This window comes from Saccopteryx leptura, chromosome 2, assembly GCF_036850995.1.
Source record: "Saccopteryx leptura isolate mSacLep1 chromosome 2, mSacLep1_pri_phased_curated, whole genome shotgun sequence".
Classification (NCBI taxonomy): domain Eukaryota; kingdom Metazoa; phylum Chordata; class Mammalia; order Chiroptera; family Emballonuridae; genus Saccopteryx; species Saccopteryx leptura.
This window is the reverse complement of record NC_089504.1, coordinates 102,352,557-102,373,288: the sequence shown is the minus strand read 5'-3', so window position 1 is coordinate 102,373,288 and position 20,732 is coordinate 102,352,557. Positions and strand designations below refer to the sequence as shown.

Sequence of the window (20,732 nt, the reverse complement as noted above, 5' to 3'; positions counted from 1 at the left end):
GTCTAGTGATTCTGCGCAGCTATAGCATCATACCTTTGACATAGCCCCTGACAGCCCCCTCCTGCAAGAGGGTGAGAGCACAAACTCTGAACTACTTGATCATCCCATACTGGTCTTGCTCTCTCGAGCCCTCATAGAATCTTCCTCACTTTTTTAGTTTTCCTTCACATGTATTAAGGGAAACTACTAAGCTGGGAGTCTCTGGAGCACTGGAGATCATGATCCCAATGACTCTAGTGCCTGGAGTCATTTGGCTCGAGAAAAAGTCCTGAAAATTTTCTACAAGCTTCCATGTTTCTGATGTCAACAAGAGCAAGTAAATAACCTTGCAATATACCATTAGGAAATGACAAATTAAGACAATAATCACAGGGCACTCCACTCCTATTGGAACTGCTAAATTCCAAATATGACAATACTGATGTTCAAAGTACCGCAATGCCCTACTCAGCAGGAACAGGTGATTCTCTCCAGGTTACATTGCAAGAGGCACAGTCCGCCTCTAGAAACAGTATAGCAGAATAACCCACGTCAGAACAGCCAAGCTCAGGTGGTCTAACACAATGAAGAGCAACTAAGACCTGCTCTCCTCTTCCCCAGGAGCCCTAACGTGGAAGCACACAGACACACTAAGCACACTAAGAAGAGATTAGGACCACTCTTTTATTTTTTAATTGATTGACTTTAGAAAGACAGAGAGAGGAAAGAAGGCAGGAAAGAGAGAAAAGCATCAACTCGTTGTTCCACTTAGTTGTGTGACTATGGATGACCTCTCCTATGGGCCCAGACTGTGCCTTGAACTGGTAACCTTGGCACTCTAGGACAGTGGTTCTCAACCTTTCTAATGCCGTGACCCCGCAATACAGTTCCTCATGTTGTGGTGACCCCAAACCAAAAAATAATTTTGGTGGCTACTTCATAACTGTAATTTTGCTACAGTTATGATTCGGAATGTAAATACCTGATATGCATTATGTATTTTCCGATGGCTTTAGGCAACCCCGCCAGGGTTGCGACCCACAGGTTGAAAACCGCTGCTCTAGGAGGACACTCTGTCCACTCTGCCACTGGCCAAGGCTACACTGATTCTTTATGCAGGGTCCTGTCCTATGCATTGCAAAATGTTTAACAGTATCCTTGAACTCTACCCACTAGGTGCCGTTACCACGTCTTCCCATCCCCTCAGTGGTCAACTGAAATCCTCTCTACACATTGTCCAACATCCCCAAGGGTGACTAGGCCCAGGGCTGACACCCACTGGCTCAGAGCAGATACACCCATGTATAGCAGTGGTACTCACTGATGGGTGAGATGCCCAGAAATGTATATCTTATCCTCAGTTGCTCTGTATTTTGCATTATTGGCATGGATTACTTTTTAAATATATATACATTAAAATATTTGGAGGCCCTGGCCAGTTGGCTCAGTGGTAGAGCGTCGGCCTGGCGTGCAGAAGTCCTGGGTTCGATTCCCGGCCAGGGCACACAGGAGAAGCACCCATCTGCTTCTCCACCCCTCCCCCTCTCCTTCCTCTCTGTCTCTCTCTTCCCCTCCCGCAGCCGAGGCTCCATTGGAGCAAAGATGGCCCGGGTGCTGGGGATGGCTCCTTGGCCTCTGCCCCAGGCGCTAGAGTGGTTCTGGTCACGACAGAGCGACGCCCCGGAGGGGCAGAGCATCGCCCCCTGGTGGGCGTGCTGGGTGGATCCCGGTCGGGCACATGCGGGAGTCTGTCTGACTGTCTCTCCCCGTTTCTAGCTTCAGAAAAAATATATATATATATTTGGAAGATTCTTCATTCTGAGGGTCAGGGAGGAGATCTGCATGCAGCTATGGAACAAGCTGTCAGGGTGGAGCCCTGGGGCAATGACTGCTCAGGTGGGGAGATGGCCTCATAGACCCAAGAGAAACAGAAGGCAAGTTAAAAAGTCAAGGGTGCATTCTCCACCAACTCCTTCATATTAGAGAACAAAAAGAAAAGCTGGAGAGGAGGAGAGGAGGGAGGGAAAGGGAGAGAAAAGAAACTGTCATCTAGTAATATGTCATCGTCTATATAGTTACTCTGTTTCACTGTATATTCTTAAGCAGAATATATATACTGTATATAACACTTCACTTTTGGGGCCCTTGCCAGTTGGCATAGTGGGTGGAGCATCGGCCTGGTGAGCAGACCTCCTGGCTTCAATTCCCAGTCAGGGCACTCAGGAGAAGTGACCTTCTGCTTCCCTTCCTCACCCCCTCCCCATTCTCTCTCTCTTCCGTTCCCTCAGCCAGTGGCTCAATTGGTTTGAAGCTGAGGATAGTTCCGTTGACTAGCAGAGCATTGGCCCCAGATGGAGGTCGCTGGGTGGATCCCAGTCTGTGCATATGTGGGAGTCTGTCTCTCTCCCATCCTCTCACAAAAGTCTTTTAAAATATTTTTTAAAATCTTTATTTTTGTGATTTTAATGTACTCCTTAGAAACATTTTTAAATTGAGTTTTCTCTCTTTAAATTGTTGCTTTTGTTATAGGATATACCTGCAAAATGGTTTCAGAATTGACTCTTTTCTCTCTCTCTCTCTCTCTCTCTCTTTCTCTCTCTCTCTCTCTCTCTCTCTCTCTCTCTCTCTATATATATATATATATATATATATATATATATATATATATATATATAATCTCATCTGTAAAATTTGGTTCTGCTATTAAAGTGGAAATACAGTTTAAAGTAAACTGGCTTATTAAACTACTTTTATAGATTCAACATTAAATATTCACACTTTAGTATAATAAAATTTGAACATCAGAATTAGATGAGTCATAATGTATAATGTAAGTTATAGATTTGTAACCCACTAAACCAAGAAATGGGTATGCAGTTAGTAGCATAGGAGAAGGGTTTGAAGAAAACCAGAGCTATTTTTGTTTTGGAGAAGTATTCTAAATATTTTTCCTAAGAACAAAATGTTCTCGTAATAGGATAAGAGACACTCTAAAATGAGAAGTTGATCTCACTTGGATGCATTTTATTGGAAAATACACATCAGAGGTGATTCCTGCTCCAACTGGGAGAGAATTCAGCAGACCGTGATATGTCATCACTAGATCCGTTCAAGGATTAATGGCTCTAAAGAACACGATGCCTTTCTAAGTCTTCCTGTAATGTTACACCCAAGAGTGACTTGTCCCACCATTCCAGCCCCCTTTGCACACCAAGGGGCAGATGGTGGCTTTTCACAAGTCTCAGATGAACAAGGCACAGTCTAATCCAGTGCATGTTCTAAATCAACTCTCTTGTGTCAGGCCAAGTCGTATCACTCCTGGGACCTGCCAAACAGAAACTCGGCTGCCCTGGGCGGGTGGGGTAGCAAAGGATGCTCAGAGTATCTCTCACTATGAGGGAAGGCTGCAATGTGTCTGGAAAGATATTGTCTGATTCTGCTACTAATTTGATTCAAATGACCTTGAAAGGCCAAGGGATTTCTGTAAGTCCTCCACTCCACATATAAAGGACTGCAACATGAGACTTCAGGACATCGCCTGTAGCCTCCACAGATCAAGGCTGAGGAGTCAGGAGTGGGGCCGTGAGACTTGCCTCCTTTGCACCCCAGCAGGACATTGGTTCACCTGCACATTCACCTTTAAGGTACAGTCTGTTGAGTTTGTGTTGTCAGGAGTGGGAACAGCTCGCCCCTGGGGCTGGAGACTAAGACATGCTCCTTATTCCTGTGCCTTTGTTGTCCGCCTGAACTTGTGTTCTCCTCACTTGGGACAGCCTACCCTGCACCAGTTTGAGAACAGATTCAGACAGGCCAAGAGAGATTTTCCCTCTCTGATTTCTATGTGTCAACAATGCATACATTTCAAGTTAAAGAGTGTGGGGGGAAAACCACAGAAATTGGTGTTGATCTCAGTGAACAAGGCTCTCTTAAGGTTAACTAAAACACAGAATATATCTAATGTTTATTAATAAATAACTTAGCTCCAAGGAAACATTCATTATAGGTGCCAGGAGGCTTCTCAGAAAGCTGATGATCAGGCGGATTAAAGGTTAATTGGGGGTGTTTACTTGACTGAGTAACTTGGGCCTTGAGAAATAAAACTGTGGAGTTCTCTTTTGTTTCAATTTATACAATTAACCATTATCTAACCCCTTATAAGACATAAGTGCACAAGCCTCACATAAAGTCAAGGTTCAATAAATGTTATTAGATCAATGTTTATTAAAAGGGAGTTCTAATCATCTTTATTTGTAAGTTAATTGATGAAGTAAATTTTAGGCTTGCCATAGGAATCACGTTTTTTCCAAATTAGTAACAAGTTACTTCAGATAAAACTGATTCTCTCAATAGATATAAATTGTGGTATAAATGTCTCTGGGGTGGCGAATGCAGTGACATAGAACTGTTTGTCAAAGAGCAGTCCCCTCTGGCTAAAAGCCTGTCTAGTTACAGATATTTGCCCTTCACATATGGGAAAGGCAACCAGACATTCCCCTTTGGAAATGAAATAACTGAAATATAAAGCCCATCTTACGCTGAAGGCACAGACTCCCTCCTTGACCTTGATGTTGACGGGTTTCCTTGATGACTAGACGCCGGAGAGAACCTCCACGAACCTCTGAACCAAACACCTCAATTGGCAGATGAGGAAACTGAAGTGAAGGATCTTTGCCAAATTCTAAAAAATAAACTTTCCGAACAAAGTGGATGAAACTCATAAAATCAAGGTCATTTAAACATGTATTTAAGAAATAACTATATGTTAATAATAATATGGTTGAAATAACTATAAGCCAAATATTGTTCAAAGAAAATAGGAGAAACAATCATAATTGGCCATTTAGAATATCTATTGATTGTTAGAACTTGAACCTTTCCTTTTATTTACCTAAAACTTTACCTTTCCCATTAGTATATGAAGACAATAAAACTAAAGTTAATGTTTATTTGTTTAAATAATGAGTTTTTTATGTCTGAAATATAACTGAATTAAAACATATGCTCTCCATAACAGTACTACCATGATCTGTTTATTCATTAATTCAACAAAGTTTTTTTGAGAGAGACGGAGACAGGAACATCGAGCTGCTCTTGTATGTGCCGTGACTGGGAGTCAGCCAGCAACCCCCACGCCCAGGAGCTCTAGCTGAGCTATCCGGCCAGGGCTTAATTTTTATTGATTTTTAGAGAGACAGAGAAAGAAGGGAGAGAGGGAAGCATTCATTCATTTTCCACTCAGTTGTACATTCTTTGGTTGCTTCTCATATGTGCCCTGACCAGGGATTGAACCTGCAACCTTGTCGTTTCAAGATGACACTCTTAAGAGACTGAGCTAACCAGCCAGGGCCTGGAATGTAATTTTTGAACCAATCACCTAAGGAGATAGATATTTATGATCTTAGTGGTCCTCATCCTCAGCTGAGTCCCCAGAGCTCCTGTTTTCTAAAAAGATGCTATCCGATCTAGTGACCAAGACCCCTAGATCAAGCTATATATATGAAATGGAAGGAATATTATTAAGCCATGAGGAAGAAGAAATTCCTGCTATTTACCACAACATGGATGAACTTTGAGGATATTATGATAAATAAAATAAGTCAGACAGAAAAAACAAATACTACTGTATGATATTATGTATAGGTAGAATCTTTTAAAAGCTGCACCTGCAAATACAGAGTAAAGTGGTGGTTTTCAGGGGCTAGGGGATGGGAAATAGGAGAGATGTTGCTTAAGGGTGAAAACTTGCAACCAAGTAGATAAATAGGTCCTGGAGATCTAAAGCACAGTACTGTGTTATAATCATCAAACTTGCTAAGAGACTGGACGTTAATTATCTCACCACAAAAAATAAATCATATAATGTGATAGATGAGCTAACTATCGCTACGTTAGCATCATATTATAATATGAACATCTGTCAAATCAGCATGTAGTACATCATAAAATTACACCATATATATTTAAAATATATTTCAACCTAAAAATCTGTTTCTTTATGAACAAAATGAGAGGGCAGTGGCTCTCACATATCTGTGCGTGGCAAGTGAGACTCACCCACGGCGCCCCTGGCAGACGTGGGCTCTCCCTCCTCTCGGCACACCGGCTGCCGTCATCTCCACCCCGTACCAACACCCTCTGCCATGTTCCTGGCTACAGAGATGACCAAATAACTAGGAGATGGGTCTAGGAGAAAAAATAAGAGACGTGTTTTGTTTTTAATCTTTATAGAGTACTTATTATCTCCTCTCAGTTCTGGAACACGGAGCTGCTTCTCCTCAGAGCATTTGCACATTCCTCCTAGGGGGAAGGTCTTGCCTCCTCTCTGGGGCAAGTGTCAGTCTGTTATCATAAACATAATATAAATAAAATATCTATATTATAAATCATGCTATATTATGAATTATGTTCTGCATTATAGTGTATATTATTCTGTATTACAAAGTATTATAATTCTATAATATAGAATTGCTATTCAATGTGATAAATGTAAAAAAAAAAGAAGTGTTATTTATGTCCTTTTCTAAAGTCATTTCCCACCCCAACCCTGTGGTTGCCCTGGGAAACCCGGGTCAGTGGGCCTCTGGGACTCAGCAGTGAGGCTGAACATCGAGGTCCTTTCCCATGTCCGGCCAGGCCGGAGCTCCCCGCTGAGCAGCGCTCGCCCCCAGGCAGCCCTCTGCACCTGCCTGCCTGCCGGAGCTGCGAAATGGTCAGAGGGAAAGTGAGCATTTTTGAATGTTAAACATGTGTACTTTTAGGGCGTACAAACACACACGTGCCAAATAAGCTTGGCTTGAATGTGACCATTTTCAAATACAATAGGCATTTCTTCTGATAAAAATCTACAGAGGAGAAAGCACCTACTTTGAGGATAGAGGGATCTAGTTGAAATTTCAACCCTTTCCTGTCCAGTTATAAGGTGATAGGCAAATTCTCTGTTTTCTCATCAGACCAGTGAGTGTGAAATCACCCATCTCCAAGATGTGGTGAGGATCACATGCAACAGTGTGTATAAATGCATATGTCATACTATGTGCTCAAAAAACCATAGAGGTTATTGTTATTCTGTAAGGAAGGAAGGAACGAGCATAACATTTGTTGAATGCCTATTTTGCTATTTAAATATACTATCCATTTTACACATACCTGCAACTGTGAAGTAACTGTTGACGGATGCTTTTTTAAATGTTAAAATCATGACTTTTATACAAATGTAAAATAAACATGTCAAGTGTTTAATTAAGCTTATTAATTAATAAGACAACTAGTAAGCTATTACAACTGATTCAAAGGAGGATTTTAAAAAACATGTGTATAGGCAATCAAGAATACTGAGGTGAATTCATAAGTATACAATACATGAAAAGTTGGTTGATCTATCCTAGGGATATCATTGCATCCCACTAGACAATCTATTTGAATTTCTATGTTCAAGAATAATTAGCACTGCGATATCTTTTCTATAGTTTACAAAGTTGTAAACTAGCTCAAAGACAATAAAAGTGGCTGGACCTTATATAATCAGATAATCTGGAAGGGTTACTAGACATCTTTTAAATTTTTGTTTCATTTCAAACTTTTTCACAATATTTTCTGACATAATCATTATTATCCTCACTACAGTTGAGGGAACAGACTCAGAGACAGTGGGATTTGTCTACAGTCACAAAGAATGTAAACAGCAGAGTCTGGATTCAAACTCATCTTTCACCACTCTAGAATGGGAGTGGCTTTATTTGAAGAGCTGGGATTTGTTTTTGTTTGTTTGTTTGTTTGTTTTAGGAGATGAACAATCAATACATCCATCGAGAAGTCTTTTGCTGTGAAACTTGTCATGAGCTCAAAAGCTTCTGGGAAAAAGAAATTAACAAACAGACTCGTTACCGGGAGCTGGAGGAAGATCGCCGCGGAAGGAGCGCCCTGAGAAAGTATGTGGATTGTCTCTTTACTAGTTGTAAAAGGAGATTTTCCCAGAAACAGACCAAATGTGAAAATGGGAAGACTGAATTATTATCATTACCCACTGTTCTAAGAATACAGATATTGGCTATGGTTTGGTAAAGTTGGTGCAGCCAAGAAAAATGGAAAATGAGGTCTCATAGGGGTCACCGCATGCCATGCAGAGCCATAGCAGAAGCACCAGGTTTTGATCAGGAGACAGAACCAAAAGGAAAGTCTAAGCCAGGGGTCCCCAAACTACGGCCCACGGGCTGCATGCGGCCCCCTAAGGCCATTTATTCACCCCGCCGCACTCCCGGAAGGGGCACCTCTTTCATTGGTGGTCAGTGAGAGTACTGTATGTGGCAGCGCCGCAATGCGCTGCATCGCTCACGTACAGTACTACTTCTGGTGACGCGGGACGTACGCGTCACAGCTCCGGAAGCACGTCATACCACTTGTTATGGCTAGCAGCGACAAATATGGAACCGGACATTGACCATCTCATTAGCCAAAAGCAGGCCCATAGTTCCCATTGAAATACTGGTCAGTTTGTTGATTTAAATTTACTTATTCTTTATTTTAAATATTGTATTTGTTCCCGTTTTGTTTTTTACTTTAAAATAAGATGTGCAGTGTGCATAGGGATTTGTTCATAGTTTTTTTTTATAGTCCGGCCCTCCAACGGTCTGAGGGACAGTGAACTGGCCCCCTGTGTAAAAGTTTGGGGACCCCTGGTCTAAGCCATAGCCTTTAATGGAGTTTCCATGGGAATGGCAAGGAAGAACAGGGTCAACAGTTTAGAACTGGCTAATTTGTATAATTCCAGAGGGCTTTAGTCTACAGATGTGTTCCCTAGTTGCCTTGGTCCCTGGCCCTGGAGTAATTTAGGACAGGGGAAACATGGCTTCATGTGTGACACTTAGATAAGGAAATGGTCGGAGCCATAGATGCAGGATTGGTTTAGATGCCGGCAGCCAAGCATGTCTCTATCTCTGAGAAAAAGCGAGGGCTGAAAGTGGCAATATTTCTGTGGCCAGCAAGCTTTTTAAGATATCAGAATATCATAAAATATGGAAAATTAAATACAAGATTAATTCATCTATCATTCAGTCTTACCACAGTCTATACCAGGGTTTCTCAACCTCAGCACATCTGACATTTAGGGTCAGACAATTCATTGTTGAAGGGCAAAGAAGGGGCTATTCTGGGCTTTGTAAAAAGTTCAGCAGCATCTCTCAAAACATCAGATGCCTATGGGACTCCTTTGTCCCACTGTGGCAACAAAAATATCTCCTGACATTAACTGATATCCCCTGGAAGCAAAGTCACACCAACTGAGACCCACAGACTTGTAGATAAAGATAAGCATTTTTTATAAATAATAAAAATGAGGTTTTGTTATTTATATTTGATGAGCTAAAACATATGTTCCTCACTCTGCCTCTGTTGTGATCCCCAGCACATGAGGTGATACTAAATTTTAGGATTAGGTCAACAGATTCGTGTGTGGAAGATCCCACGTCTAAGATGATACATATTATGATTTGGGGGGAAGGCTAATGTGGTCTTTTTCTCATTGGCAAATGAACTTGTTCTAGCCAAAAGACTGTGTTCAGAGGGAAGCATTTAATATATGAGAAAACAAGTGTCACATGTGTCAACATTATTCTGAATAAAAGGGCCAGCACCTCCCCTCACATATGCAGAGTCTTGGAGCAAAGAGATCAGCTTGGTTTTTCAGGGACTGTCTGGGTTTTCTATATTTCAAATATCAACAGCCCAGCCCAGCTGTTTGTTTGCCAAGATGCCCACTCGCAGGTGGAGCAGCAGCTGAGTGTTCTGCTGGTCAGCAAGGCACCGTGCATCTGTGTTTCTAAGCACGTGGCGCTGAAAACATGGGCAATTCACATGCTGAATCAACATTAACTTATAAAAACATTTCTTAAGCCCCTGAGGAGAAATAGCCTCTTTCCATACCCAGAAGTGAGCTCTGCCACCATCCCAGCAACATTCCTAGTCACCCAGCAAGCAAAACCAGGCTTTTCCACCTGCTAGAAGACCCACATGTTAAAGCGTCCAGGCCTTGAAATTCCAGGAGAGCAAAGAAGGTCAGTTGTGTGGTCTTCCTCCGTCATCTTCCTCCCATCAGTCCTGGTTCACAGCCCACTGGAACCTGATCCCAGTACAAACCCTGTGCTGCATCTTTCTTTCCAAAAGTCCTGGGGTGCAACAGTAAAAGCTAAACTTGCAATATGATCTGACTTTTGTCAAAACATATGTATACACACACATACAAAATCTATCTATCTATATATAAAGATTAGAAAAAATACACTAAGAGTGGTGATATTTGATTGGTGGGATGACAGATTTTGTGTGTGTGTTCTATTTTGTCCATAGTTTCTATAACAATGCTGTGCCATTTTTTTGTAGTTATGGGGGGAAATGTATAGAAAAGGCAACCAATTGCAAATGGTGTATAAAACAAATGCATTAATTCTCCTGGCTCCCATGTGCCACAGAAATGACCCCCGTCAATGTTTGGGGTAACTTACTGTTCCTTCCATAGCTTAAAAAATAAACCTTTAAGCCTGACCAGGTGGTGACGCAATGGATAGAGTGTCAGACTGGGACATGGAGGACCCAAGTTGGAAACCCCGAGGTCACCGGCTTGAGTGTGGGCTCATCTGGCTTGAGCAAGTTCTCACCAGCGTGAGCGTAGGATCACTGGGTTGAGCATGGGATCATAGACACGACCCCATGGTCACTGTCTTGAACAAGGGGTCACTGGCTCTGCTGTAGCCCCACACACAAGGCACATATAGAAAGCAATCAATGAACAACTAAGGTGCCACAACGAAGAACTGATGCTTCTCATCTCTCTCCCTTCCTGTCTGTCCCTATCTGTCCCTCTCTCTGTCTCTGACTCTCTCTCTGTCTCTGTCAAAAAAAAAGAATAAACCTTTAAAATATGTTCATCTTGAAAGGCTTTATCATTATGTCCCCCAAATAAAAGTTTGCTGATATGAGCAGAGCCGCTGTACTGCTTGAAACAGAGGAAGCTCTAGAAGCAAGAGCAGAGGCAGTTTGCTATGTCTCCTCCTCTGTTCTCGAGTCTCACTTACTAGAACCATTGCCTTTATAAACTGTGAATGAAAAATCCAAAAACCTTCCTCATTTGCTAAACAATGAATGACAACAGTGGTTTTGTCATAATTTTTGTTAAAACACACACACACACACATACACACACACACATACCTGATGAACTAGGCTGCATAAAAAGAATATAAACAGTTTCAAACCAAAACCAAAATTAATAACATTTGTTTAAATCCTGCTGATCTGAGCAAACAGTTTGAAATGCTGCATAACCTCGCAAACCAGTGAATTCCATGAACCCCGTGGGCCCTACCCCAGCCCTGTGGACTATGCCTCCCCAAACTGCACTGGACACAGTACCTGCTCCCAACACACATGTCTTTTTTTAGTCTACCCTCCATTTATATAGGCAAACACAAGTCATGATACAATCAAGAAGTATTCTAAGTGAACAGTAGGAGACAAAATCTCAAAATTTTCCACCAACCCCTTTGCTGATAGAACAAAATCAGTATTAATCACCTTACGTTCCTCTCACTTCGCTGAGCTGCCCCGCAAGGACTTGTGCCACAGCTGGGTGGAATGGAACAGGTGTTTCATCAGCACAGCCTGTGGGTTCCCCAACTGAGAACACTCCAGAGCTGCAGAGAACGCATTCAGTCTGGAAACTGGTGTATCTGGCAGAAGTCCTGGAGGTGAGATCACAAAGTGAAGTGTGCGACACCCTTGCTCTCTGAGCCCAAACAGAGAGAAGCAGCACAACCTAGGTGGGAGAATCTGAAAACTGTTTGCAAGTAGCTGATGAAGCAATCTGAGAAAAGCCAAGTGCAGCACAGGGATGAGATGACCAAACCTCCTGGCTTGCTGGGACAGTCCAGGCATATACCTGTCACTGCATTATAATTATGGATTGTAACTCCCTTTTATTTTCAAAAATATTTCAGTTTGGATGATAAATTATATGGATACTCAAGTCTAAATTTCCAGCCTGTAATCATAACTGAGAAATATACAGTGCTTATATGCAAGAAGTTTGGTCTTCAAAATACCTCTTTGGAGTTTAAGCAGAACTCACAGTGTTGGGTGGGGCCCTTGTGTGGGGAGAGAGGTTTATCCAGCCTCCACTCAGGACCACTCATCTCCCTCTGCTCAGATTCCTGTTTATCAGCTGGGTCAGTCAACATGCTTTCAGCTGCAGGTAACTAACTATTCAACTCATAACCTCCAACTCATAAGATGAAACTACTATTTCAAACTTTTTATACAGTAATAGTCTATAAAGAACAACTAGGGAGAAAAAGTTAGAGTTTTCATCAAACTGCTGGAGTGAGGAAAGTGGCTGGTGAGTCGAGCTGGTTAGATTGGTGTGCCCAGGCTGCCAGACGATGTTGACCGCTGACACGGTCTGCCCCTGTGACCGGACCCAGCCGGTGAGCTGCAGGCCACAAGAAAGCCAACGTCAGGTGCGTCTCTGCTCCCTGAGGAGAAACAGCGGCAGAGGCGTGCTGGTTGCTGTACTGGAGCAGGAGCAGCAGCAGCACCGCCTGACCCTTCATCCTGAAACCACAGTGCAGAGACTAGGATGGGAGCACGGAGATCTGACATGGGAGACCAAACACTCCGTAGACTATCAATTCCTGACGGCAGGGATGACTATTTTACTACTCTTCTTTACCTGTCTGGGCAACCACACAAGTGCTCTGCTCAGACCTCCTTCGAGATAACTCGCACGGGGTGCAGAGCTGACTGGAAGCCCAAACTGCCAACTTTCTGGACCTGCCATTGCGTGTGAGCAAAGGCCACACTTACCCCACCTGCTGCTAGACAATGACTGGTCAGGCACAGGTAGTAGCCCTGGGCAATGTTTACATGTCAGGGCTCCTCTGGTGGGTGACTTTTGTCCAGGACACAGCATCAGCCCAGGCCAAGCCCTCTCAGGACTGTGCTGTGGTGGGGGCTCTTCCTCCCCAAGCACTCCTTCCTTCTCTCTCCTCTCACGGTCTGGACGTCTGAGGCTCTCTCTTACCACCTTACCATTCGGTCCCCCCCCCCCCCCGTCCCTTATTTATTTATTTATTTTTTGTGCGTGATTCTTCCAAATCTTCTCAAAGAGCTCAAACTGACATATATGTACAGTACCTAGCACATGAGAGAAAAAACTAATTATGTGCCCAAGTTGTCTTCACTGGCTCCCGTGAGAACATTATGACTCTGATCCAAAAATCTCATGAACGCCATCTTATCTTCTAGTCAGACCCCATGTTTATCAAAGATAATTTGTGCTCCTAGATATTAACTACAACTCCTCCACAAATCAATCAAATCTAAAACAATAAATAGGAAACATTATTTGTCTCCATTTGAAAAGTGAGATCAATGTTTCTAGGCATAAAGAAAAAATGTTCTTTTTAAGCTTTAATGTCAAGTGTATTGCTCCTCTATGTATCCGAGTCTGTACACTAAATTTTAAGTATGATCTTCTTCATATTGACCTTTCTCACTACAGAATAAAAGGTATCTATATTCACCAACCAAAGATAAGTGGAAGCAACACAATGATGAAAAATATTGACCAGAAAGGGACAGCAGTCTAAATCGCCATCAAACAGTATATAAAGGGAACTTGAGTAGAGGAGATTCTAAATCCTTCAGCACCACCTGGCAATAAATAGTAATTAATAGCTGCTACAAATAGTGAATAGATGTGTCATAAACCCCAGATATTTAAATTTTGTTTCTAGAATAAAGTCATCATTCCCAATGTGTTAATCTGGATCCTCCAATAAGCAGAGGGAAAGGCAAGATTATATGAGTATAAGATTTATTTGCAAAAGCACTTGAGAGAATGAGGATGTTGTGGTGTGCTGGTAAATGTTTAATAACTGGCTCTGTGAAAAAAATGCATACATGTATGGTATATACATTCGTTTATTATAAATTTTACTGGTATAAAAGATGAGTAACTCATAATTTGTAAATCATAAGAAAATATCCAATGCTCTTTATTATAAATTCCATAGAGCCAACTTATTATTTTTTTTAACAGAGACAGAGAGAGAGAAAGAGGGATAGACAGGGACAGACAGGAACAGAGAGAGATGAGAAGCATCAATCATTAGTTTTTCCTTGTGACACCTTAGTTGTTCATTGATTGCTTTCTCATATATGCCTTGACTGTGGGCCTTCAGCAGACTGAGTAACCCCTTGCTTGAGCCAGCGACCTTGGCTCCAAGCTGGTGAGCTTTTGCTCAAACCAGATGAGCCTGCGCTCAAGCTGGCGACTTGGGGGGTCTCGAAACCCGGTCCTCCATGTCCCAGTCCGACACTCTATCCACTGTGCCACCGCCTGGTCAGGCACCAACTTATTTTCATAGTATACTACTATTGATTTTTGCCAAACTCTTTTATCTATAGCCAACTTACAGTCGCAATTCAACCATGATTTGACAAAATCAGACAAAATGCTTAATTACTGTCCAATTTAACAAAGAGGTCATATCATTAAAGATAATAGTTTCCTATGAGTGGGAGAATATTTTCAGTTTTTTGTTGTTATTTTTGTTGTTATTTACAATATAACTTATAGACACTGCACAGGTCTAAATTTAATCTACATTATTAAGGTTTTCCACTACTTACTTAAATGCAGGTATGTGGTCAGCAAACATTTTTTGTAAAGGACAAGGCAGTATGTATTTTTTATTTTATGGATCATGTGGTCTAGGTGGCAACGACTCAACTCAGCCGTTGTTCTGTGAAAGCAGCTATAGTATACCATAATCAACAAATGGGCAGGGCTATATTTCAACAAAATTTACAAAAGAAGGAACTTCCCAGCAGGACCTCTAAGGGCATATTTTTATGCCCACCACACCAAAGAAGAGTTAGAGCCCCTCTGAATAATGAAGGGATCACATTATATTAAGAAGTCCCTCAAGCTCAATGAAACACAGGGACATAAACCCTTATTAGTGAGCTTTACAAAATCCCAGTGACAAATTGTACGTACTTTGGAGGCAGATGTAGTACAGAATCTTTCAGAGATACTTGACAAGAAGAACTGTTAAGCCTAGATAGTATCCAGGTTGGAGAGGTTGGTTAAAAATTAAAATGTACAATGAGTAGTTAATAACCATAATGAAGAAATTGAACCATGAAAACTACTCATAGGTGGATATCAATTGGAGATCATATAAGCTCAATAAATCACAACTTCTTAGTAAAATGTGAAAAAATCTATGTGTGAGGCAATTGCCCACCAGTAGAGAGGAGCAGATCAATGGTTTATCCCCCCTTTCAAACAGCCCATGTTTATGTCACTTACTTTTATTTTAAGTGTAGGTAGAAGGAAGATAACTGATGTTTTAACATTCTCCCATGTCCCTAATTCAATATTTTAACTTCCAATCCTTGGTTGCTAATCGCTAAAGCAAAGCCACCACCAAACACACTGATCTTCCAGATTCTCGCCATTCTTTGGTGCCTATAAATGAGCAAAATTTTAAGTAAGAAGTTTCCTGGAGCCAGTTTGGTAATAAATTCCTACATCCTTCAGAGTTTGTATGCCCTCTAAGTTATTCACTTCTGGGAATCTTTCTGAAGACAATAGACAGCTACATGAAAAGAGTATTAAGTGTTATTACATTCATTATAGAGTTATTTATAAGAGTAAAAAATAAGGTTGAAGCCATTTTTAAACAAGTTTAGTATATATTTATTTTCCTGTAATAGAATGTATTCTTTCACTTTAGCAGTTATGAAAGTGAATCATGCCCCCTCAACTCATATGTTGAAGCTCTAACTCCCCATACCTCAGAATGAGACAATATTTGGGGATAGAACCTTTAACTGACCAGGTGGTGGTGCAGTGGATAAAGCTTCAGATTGGGATGCGGAGGACCCACGTTCAAGACCCTGAGGTCACCAGCTTGAGCGCAGGCTCATCTGATTTGAGCAAGGCTCACCAACTTGAGTCCAAGGTCGCTGGCTCAAGCAAGGAGTCACTCGGTCTGCTATAGCCCCCCCCCCCTTTAAGGCATATATGAGAAAAACAATCAATGAACAACTAGGGTGCCACAACAAAGAATTGATGCTTCTCATCTCTCTCCCTTCCTGGCTGTCTGTCCCTATCTGTCCCTCTGTCTGACTCTGTCTGTCACACACACACACACACACACACACACACACACACAAACCTTTAAAAGAGCTGATTTAGTTGAAACAAGACTGTTAGGATAGAACTTAATCCAATCTAACTGGTGTCGTTATCAAAAGAGGGGATTGAATACATGAAGAGCCACCAGGAAGGCACACTCATAGAGGAGAGGCCAATGAGTGTGAGCAGGAGGGCTGTCTAGAAGCCACAGAGAGGTGTTGGGAGAAACCACACCTACTGACATACTGATCTTGAACTTCCAGTCTCCAGACTGTGAGAAAATCAATTTCTGTGGTTTAAGCCAGTGGTCCCCAACCTTTTTTGGGCCACGGACTGGTTTAATGTCAGAAAATATTTTCAGGGATGGGCTTTTAGGGTGGGACGGATAAATGTAACACGTGACCGAGACAAGCGTCAAGAGTGAGTCTTAGACGGATGTAACAGAGGGAATCTGGTCATTTTTTAAAAATAAAACATCGTTCAGACTTAAATATAAATAAAACGGAAATAATGTAAGTTATTTATTCTTTCTCTGCGAACTGGTACCAAATGGCCCATGGACCAGTACCGGTCCGCGACCTGGGGGTTGGGGACCACTAGTTTAAGCCACCCAATCTGGTGTTTTGTTATGGCAGCCCTAGAAAACTAATAAAAGCATTTATTCAATCTTTTCATTTTGGTTATCTTCATTCTTAAGAAATTAACATAAATGTATATTTTTTAAATTCAAGCATCAGGAAAGGATATATATTAAGAAGTGAGTTTCTTCCCCCTGAACCCCCTGGACCTGCCTTCCAAAGAACACTGCCATCCACAGTTTCATGTAGATCTCTCCCCAAACTCCAGTTTGAATAAGAAATAAATATGCAGCCAGTATTATTATGTAAAATGGGACCAGACTATGTTCACTATTCTGCCCTTGCTTTTTAAATTTAGTCTATCTTAGAAGATAGCACATGTAGTTTTTTAATGTTTTCCATTATAATGATGTAATAATTTATTTAACCCATCACATCAAAGGACAGGTTGTTTTTCAATTTCTGGCTTCACAAACAATGTTGTAATTAGGAAAACTGCACACATATTTTTGCATATATAAGTAAATGTTATTAGATCACATCATAAAAATTAAAAGGTTAGGTCAGATAATAAGAGTTTTTTAAAAGTTTGATAGCTATTGCCTCATTGTCTTGCAAAGAGGTGACTTTAATTTAAACTTTCACCCTGAGTTTGGAAATTCCAATTTTCATGTTGCTAACACTGTGTTATGAAACTTAATCATTATTAACCTAATGAGTGAAAAGAGAACCTCACTGTTTAAAACTGAAGTTAATAACAAGTTTGAGATTTTTCTATGTCTGGGACATAGCTAGAATTCTTCTGGAAAATCCAATTTCCATCCTCTGCCCATTTGACTACAGATTGTCTTTGTAAGTGATTCATGAGCACCACACATTGTTTTCTCTTTGTGTGCAGCTCTGTGAGTTCTGACGGATGCTCAGAAGGACATAATCGCCACAATCAAGATATAGAACCGTTCCATCACTCTGAAAATTTTCCTCATTCTGCTTGTTTATGGTTAACCCCTCTGCTAACTTCCAATCCCTAGCAACCACTCGCCTGTTCTCCAGCCCTCCAGTTTTGCTTTTTCCAGAATGTCATAAATGAATTATATATTATGTTGTCTTTTGAGTCTGGCTTTTTTCACTTAGCAAAATGTATTTGGGATGAATTCTTGTTGTGTGTATCAATACTGCTATATGGACATATCATAATTTGGTTATCCACTCCTCAGTTGAAGGAGATTAAGATTATTTTCACCTTTGGGGTGACTATAAATAAAAATGCTACAAACATTTATATATAGGTTTCTGTGTGAACATAAGTTGACATTTCTCTTGAGTAAACACCCAGGATTGAGATTCGTGGGTCATATGGTGAATGTAAGTTAACTGAATAAGAAATGACCAAACTGTTTTCCAAACTGACTGTACTATTCTGTTTCCATAGCAACGTAAGAGCGGTCCTATTCAGCATCCTTGCCAACACTGGTTTTTGGCTTTTGTTGTGAGAGGTTTTTTAATTTTGTTTTTATGTTTTTCTTTTTTGTGGGTTTTTGGTGTTTTGTTTTTTGTTGTTGTTGTTGTTGTTTTTTGTTTTGATCATTCTGTGAGGTGGGTGGTACCTCTCTGAGGTTTTAATTTGCTTTTCCCTAATTATGCTGAGCATTTTCTGTGTGCTTATTTGTTCACCATGAAACTTCTTTGCTAAAATGTCTTTTCATTTTTTTTCCTGTTATATATTTAGTTGTTCATTTTTTTATCATTGTGTTTAAAGTTTTATATATTCTGGAAACAAGTCCGTAAATATGTGATTTACAATATCTTATTCCTGTTTGTGGCTTGAATTAAGGACGCTTTACAGTGTCCTTAACAGAGCAAATTTGAGTCCCAAATTTTCCTTCCCTTGTCCCAAGGGAAATAATGAAGACATCATTTTGTGGGTATTATCCTAGAAGTCTTAGTCTTGCCTTTTACATTAGATCTATGATTAATTTTGTATAAGATGTAGGGTATGGATAAAAGTCTCTCTTTTCTTTTGAATATGAATGTATAATTTCTTAGCCCAATTTATATATATATATACCTTCCTCCATGAGTTGTTTTTGCCCCTTGTCAACATCAATTGGCCGTACAGGGGGTCCTTGGTTTATGGCATGGTTCTGTTCCTATGTACAGTGACATAACTTGAATTTTGGTGTAAACTGAAACACACCTTAGCCTAAGTCACTTACCTATCCTAACACAGTTGTAAAATCATAATCTAGAACATAAAAACACAACTAAGCCACAGAAAAAGGCAAAAGACATAAATATACTGTGTACTGTACTAGTAACAGAAAAAAATGAGTGTAAAAAAAATTCTTTACCTTTATTACTGTGGTTGGCTGGCACACTGGAAGGGGCATTGCAAGATGGGAGAGCGTGACCCATTGGGAGGAGGTAAATTGCCAAAGCAACACAAATGGAACACTGGTGCTTTTAACAGTCCAGAATGGTGTAGGTAAGCATGCTACGTGGTGTTACTGAATATTCCTCTGCCACGCTCAACCAAACTAGTTCACCCATGTAGTCCATAAGTGCGCCATGTAAGCCAAACTGCTCACGTCACTATTTTTCATGTTTTTATGGGAGTAGGCATTGTAAACTTGAAACATCATATGTTGAAACTGTCGTAACCTGAGGACCTGTATGTTTATTTCTGGATTCTATTTTATTCCACTGATCTGTTTGTCCATTTCTTTGCCAACATCACATTGTCCTGATAGTGGTAACCTTATACTAAGTCTCAAAATCATAGAGTGTGAGTTCTCCAACTTTCTTCCTCAGAGTTGTTTTTGCTAATCTATTTCTTTTGCCTTTCTATGGATAGTTTAGAATTCACTAGTTCTCTCTGCAAAACAGTCCTGCTGGGATTTTGACTGAAATTACATTGAGCCCACATATCAGTTTAGGAAGGAATAAACTTGAGGGGGAAAGTATGTATTCATAGACTTTGCTAATTGGTCCATTCATTTGTTTCCTTCACTAATGTGTTCAGATCATGTATTTCTCTTCAGCATATCCTTTAGAAGCAAAGACGGCGGTATAGTGGAGCTGCAGCCCGGGGCAAACGCGCTGAGCTGTGTCCCTCTCCTCCGCAGGCTCAGGGAGGAGTGGATGCAGAGACTGGAGGAGAGACGGCGGGTGCTGGACAGTCCCGAGGACAAGGGCAAGCAGCCACACCCTGCGGACTGAAAGCCCTGCTTCGGTCCACTTCAAAGAGAACGGGACCCCAAGGGCACTTTACTAGGAGATAAAACTGACACCCCATTATGTTGACTTACTCAGCAGGACTGTCTCCATATGCTCTCCCATTTGTGAGGGGCGTGACATGCGAACCTCCCCCATGCTAATGGACATTATTATCCAACTCACTCCTCCCTGCACGGAGGACTGGGTGGTGGCCAATGGGAGCCGAGCTCAGATTATTTAATATAAAAAGCTCTTGGAATTAGCACTCCCCCAGTTTCAAAGATCCATGTAGTGTACTGTATTTCTACATTTTGTTTTTCATTTTGAAACCTGAATGTCTTTTTTATTTCCAAGTGAGGGGAGGGGAGATGACAGACTCCTGCATGCACCCCGACGAGGATTCTTGCCCCCTTCCCGGACAACGCCCATCTGGGGAAGATGCTCTGCCCATCTGGGGCCATGCTGGCAACCCAGCTATTTTTAGCACCTTAGGCAGAGGCTCCACAGAGCCCTCCTCAGTGCCTGAGCCAATGCACTCAAACCAATTGAGCCATGGCTATGGGAGGGGAAGAGAGAGAGAGAGACAGAAAGAGAGAGAATGGGGAGGGGGTGCGGGGAGGAACAGATGGCCACTTCTCCTGTGTGCCCTGACTGGGAATCAAACCTGGGACTTCCACATACTAGATGGATGCTCTATCACTGAGCCAACTGGCCAGGGCCAAAATCTGAAAGTTTTATCTAAGCTTCCTGAGGGCAATGAT

The 20,732-nt window shown here is 41.4% G+C and overlaps 1 protein-coding gene across 1 annotated transcript; it reads left to right on the top strand.

Moving 5' to 3' along the window:
* Positions 1–3,388: 3,388 nt before the first annotated feature.
* LOC136393074 (protein FAM240B-like) lies at positions 3,389–20,732 on the top strand. The gene is made up of 3 exons (XM_066365733.1): positions 3,389–3,623; positions 7,762–7,907; positions 19,881–20,732. Exons 1-3 carry the CDS (start codon positions 3,498–3,500, stop codon positions 19,972–19,974), a joined length of 366 nt encoding a protein of 121 aa, XP_066221830.1. The 5' UTR covers positions 3,389–3,497; the 3' UTR covers positions 19,975–20,732.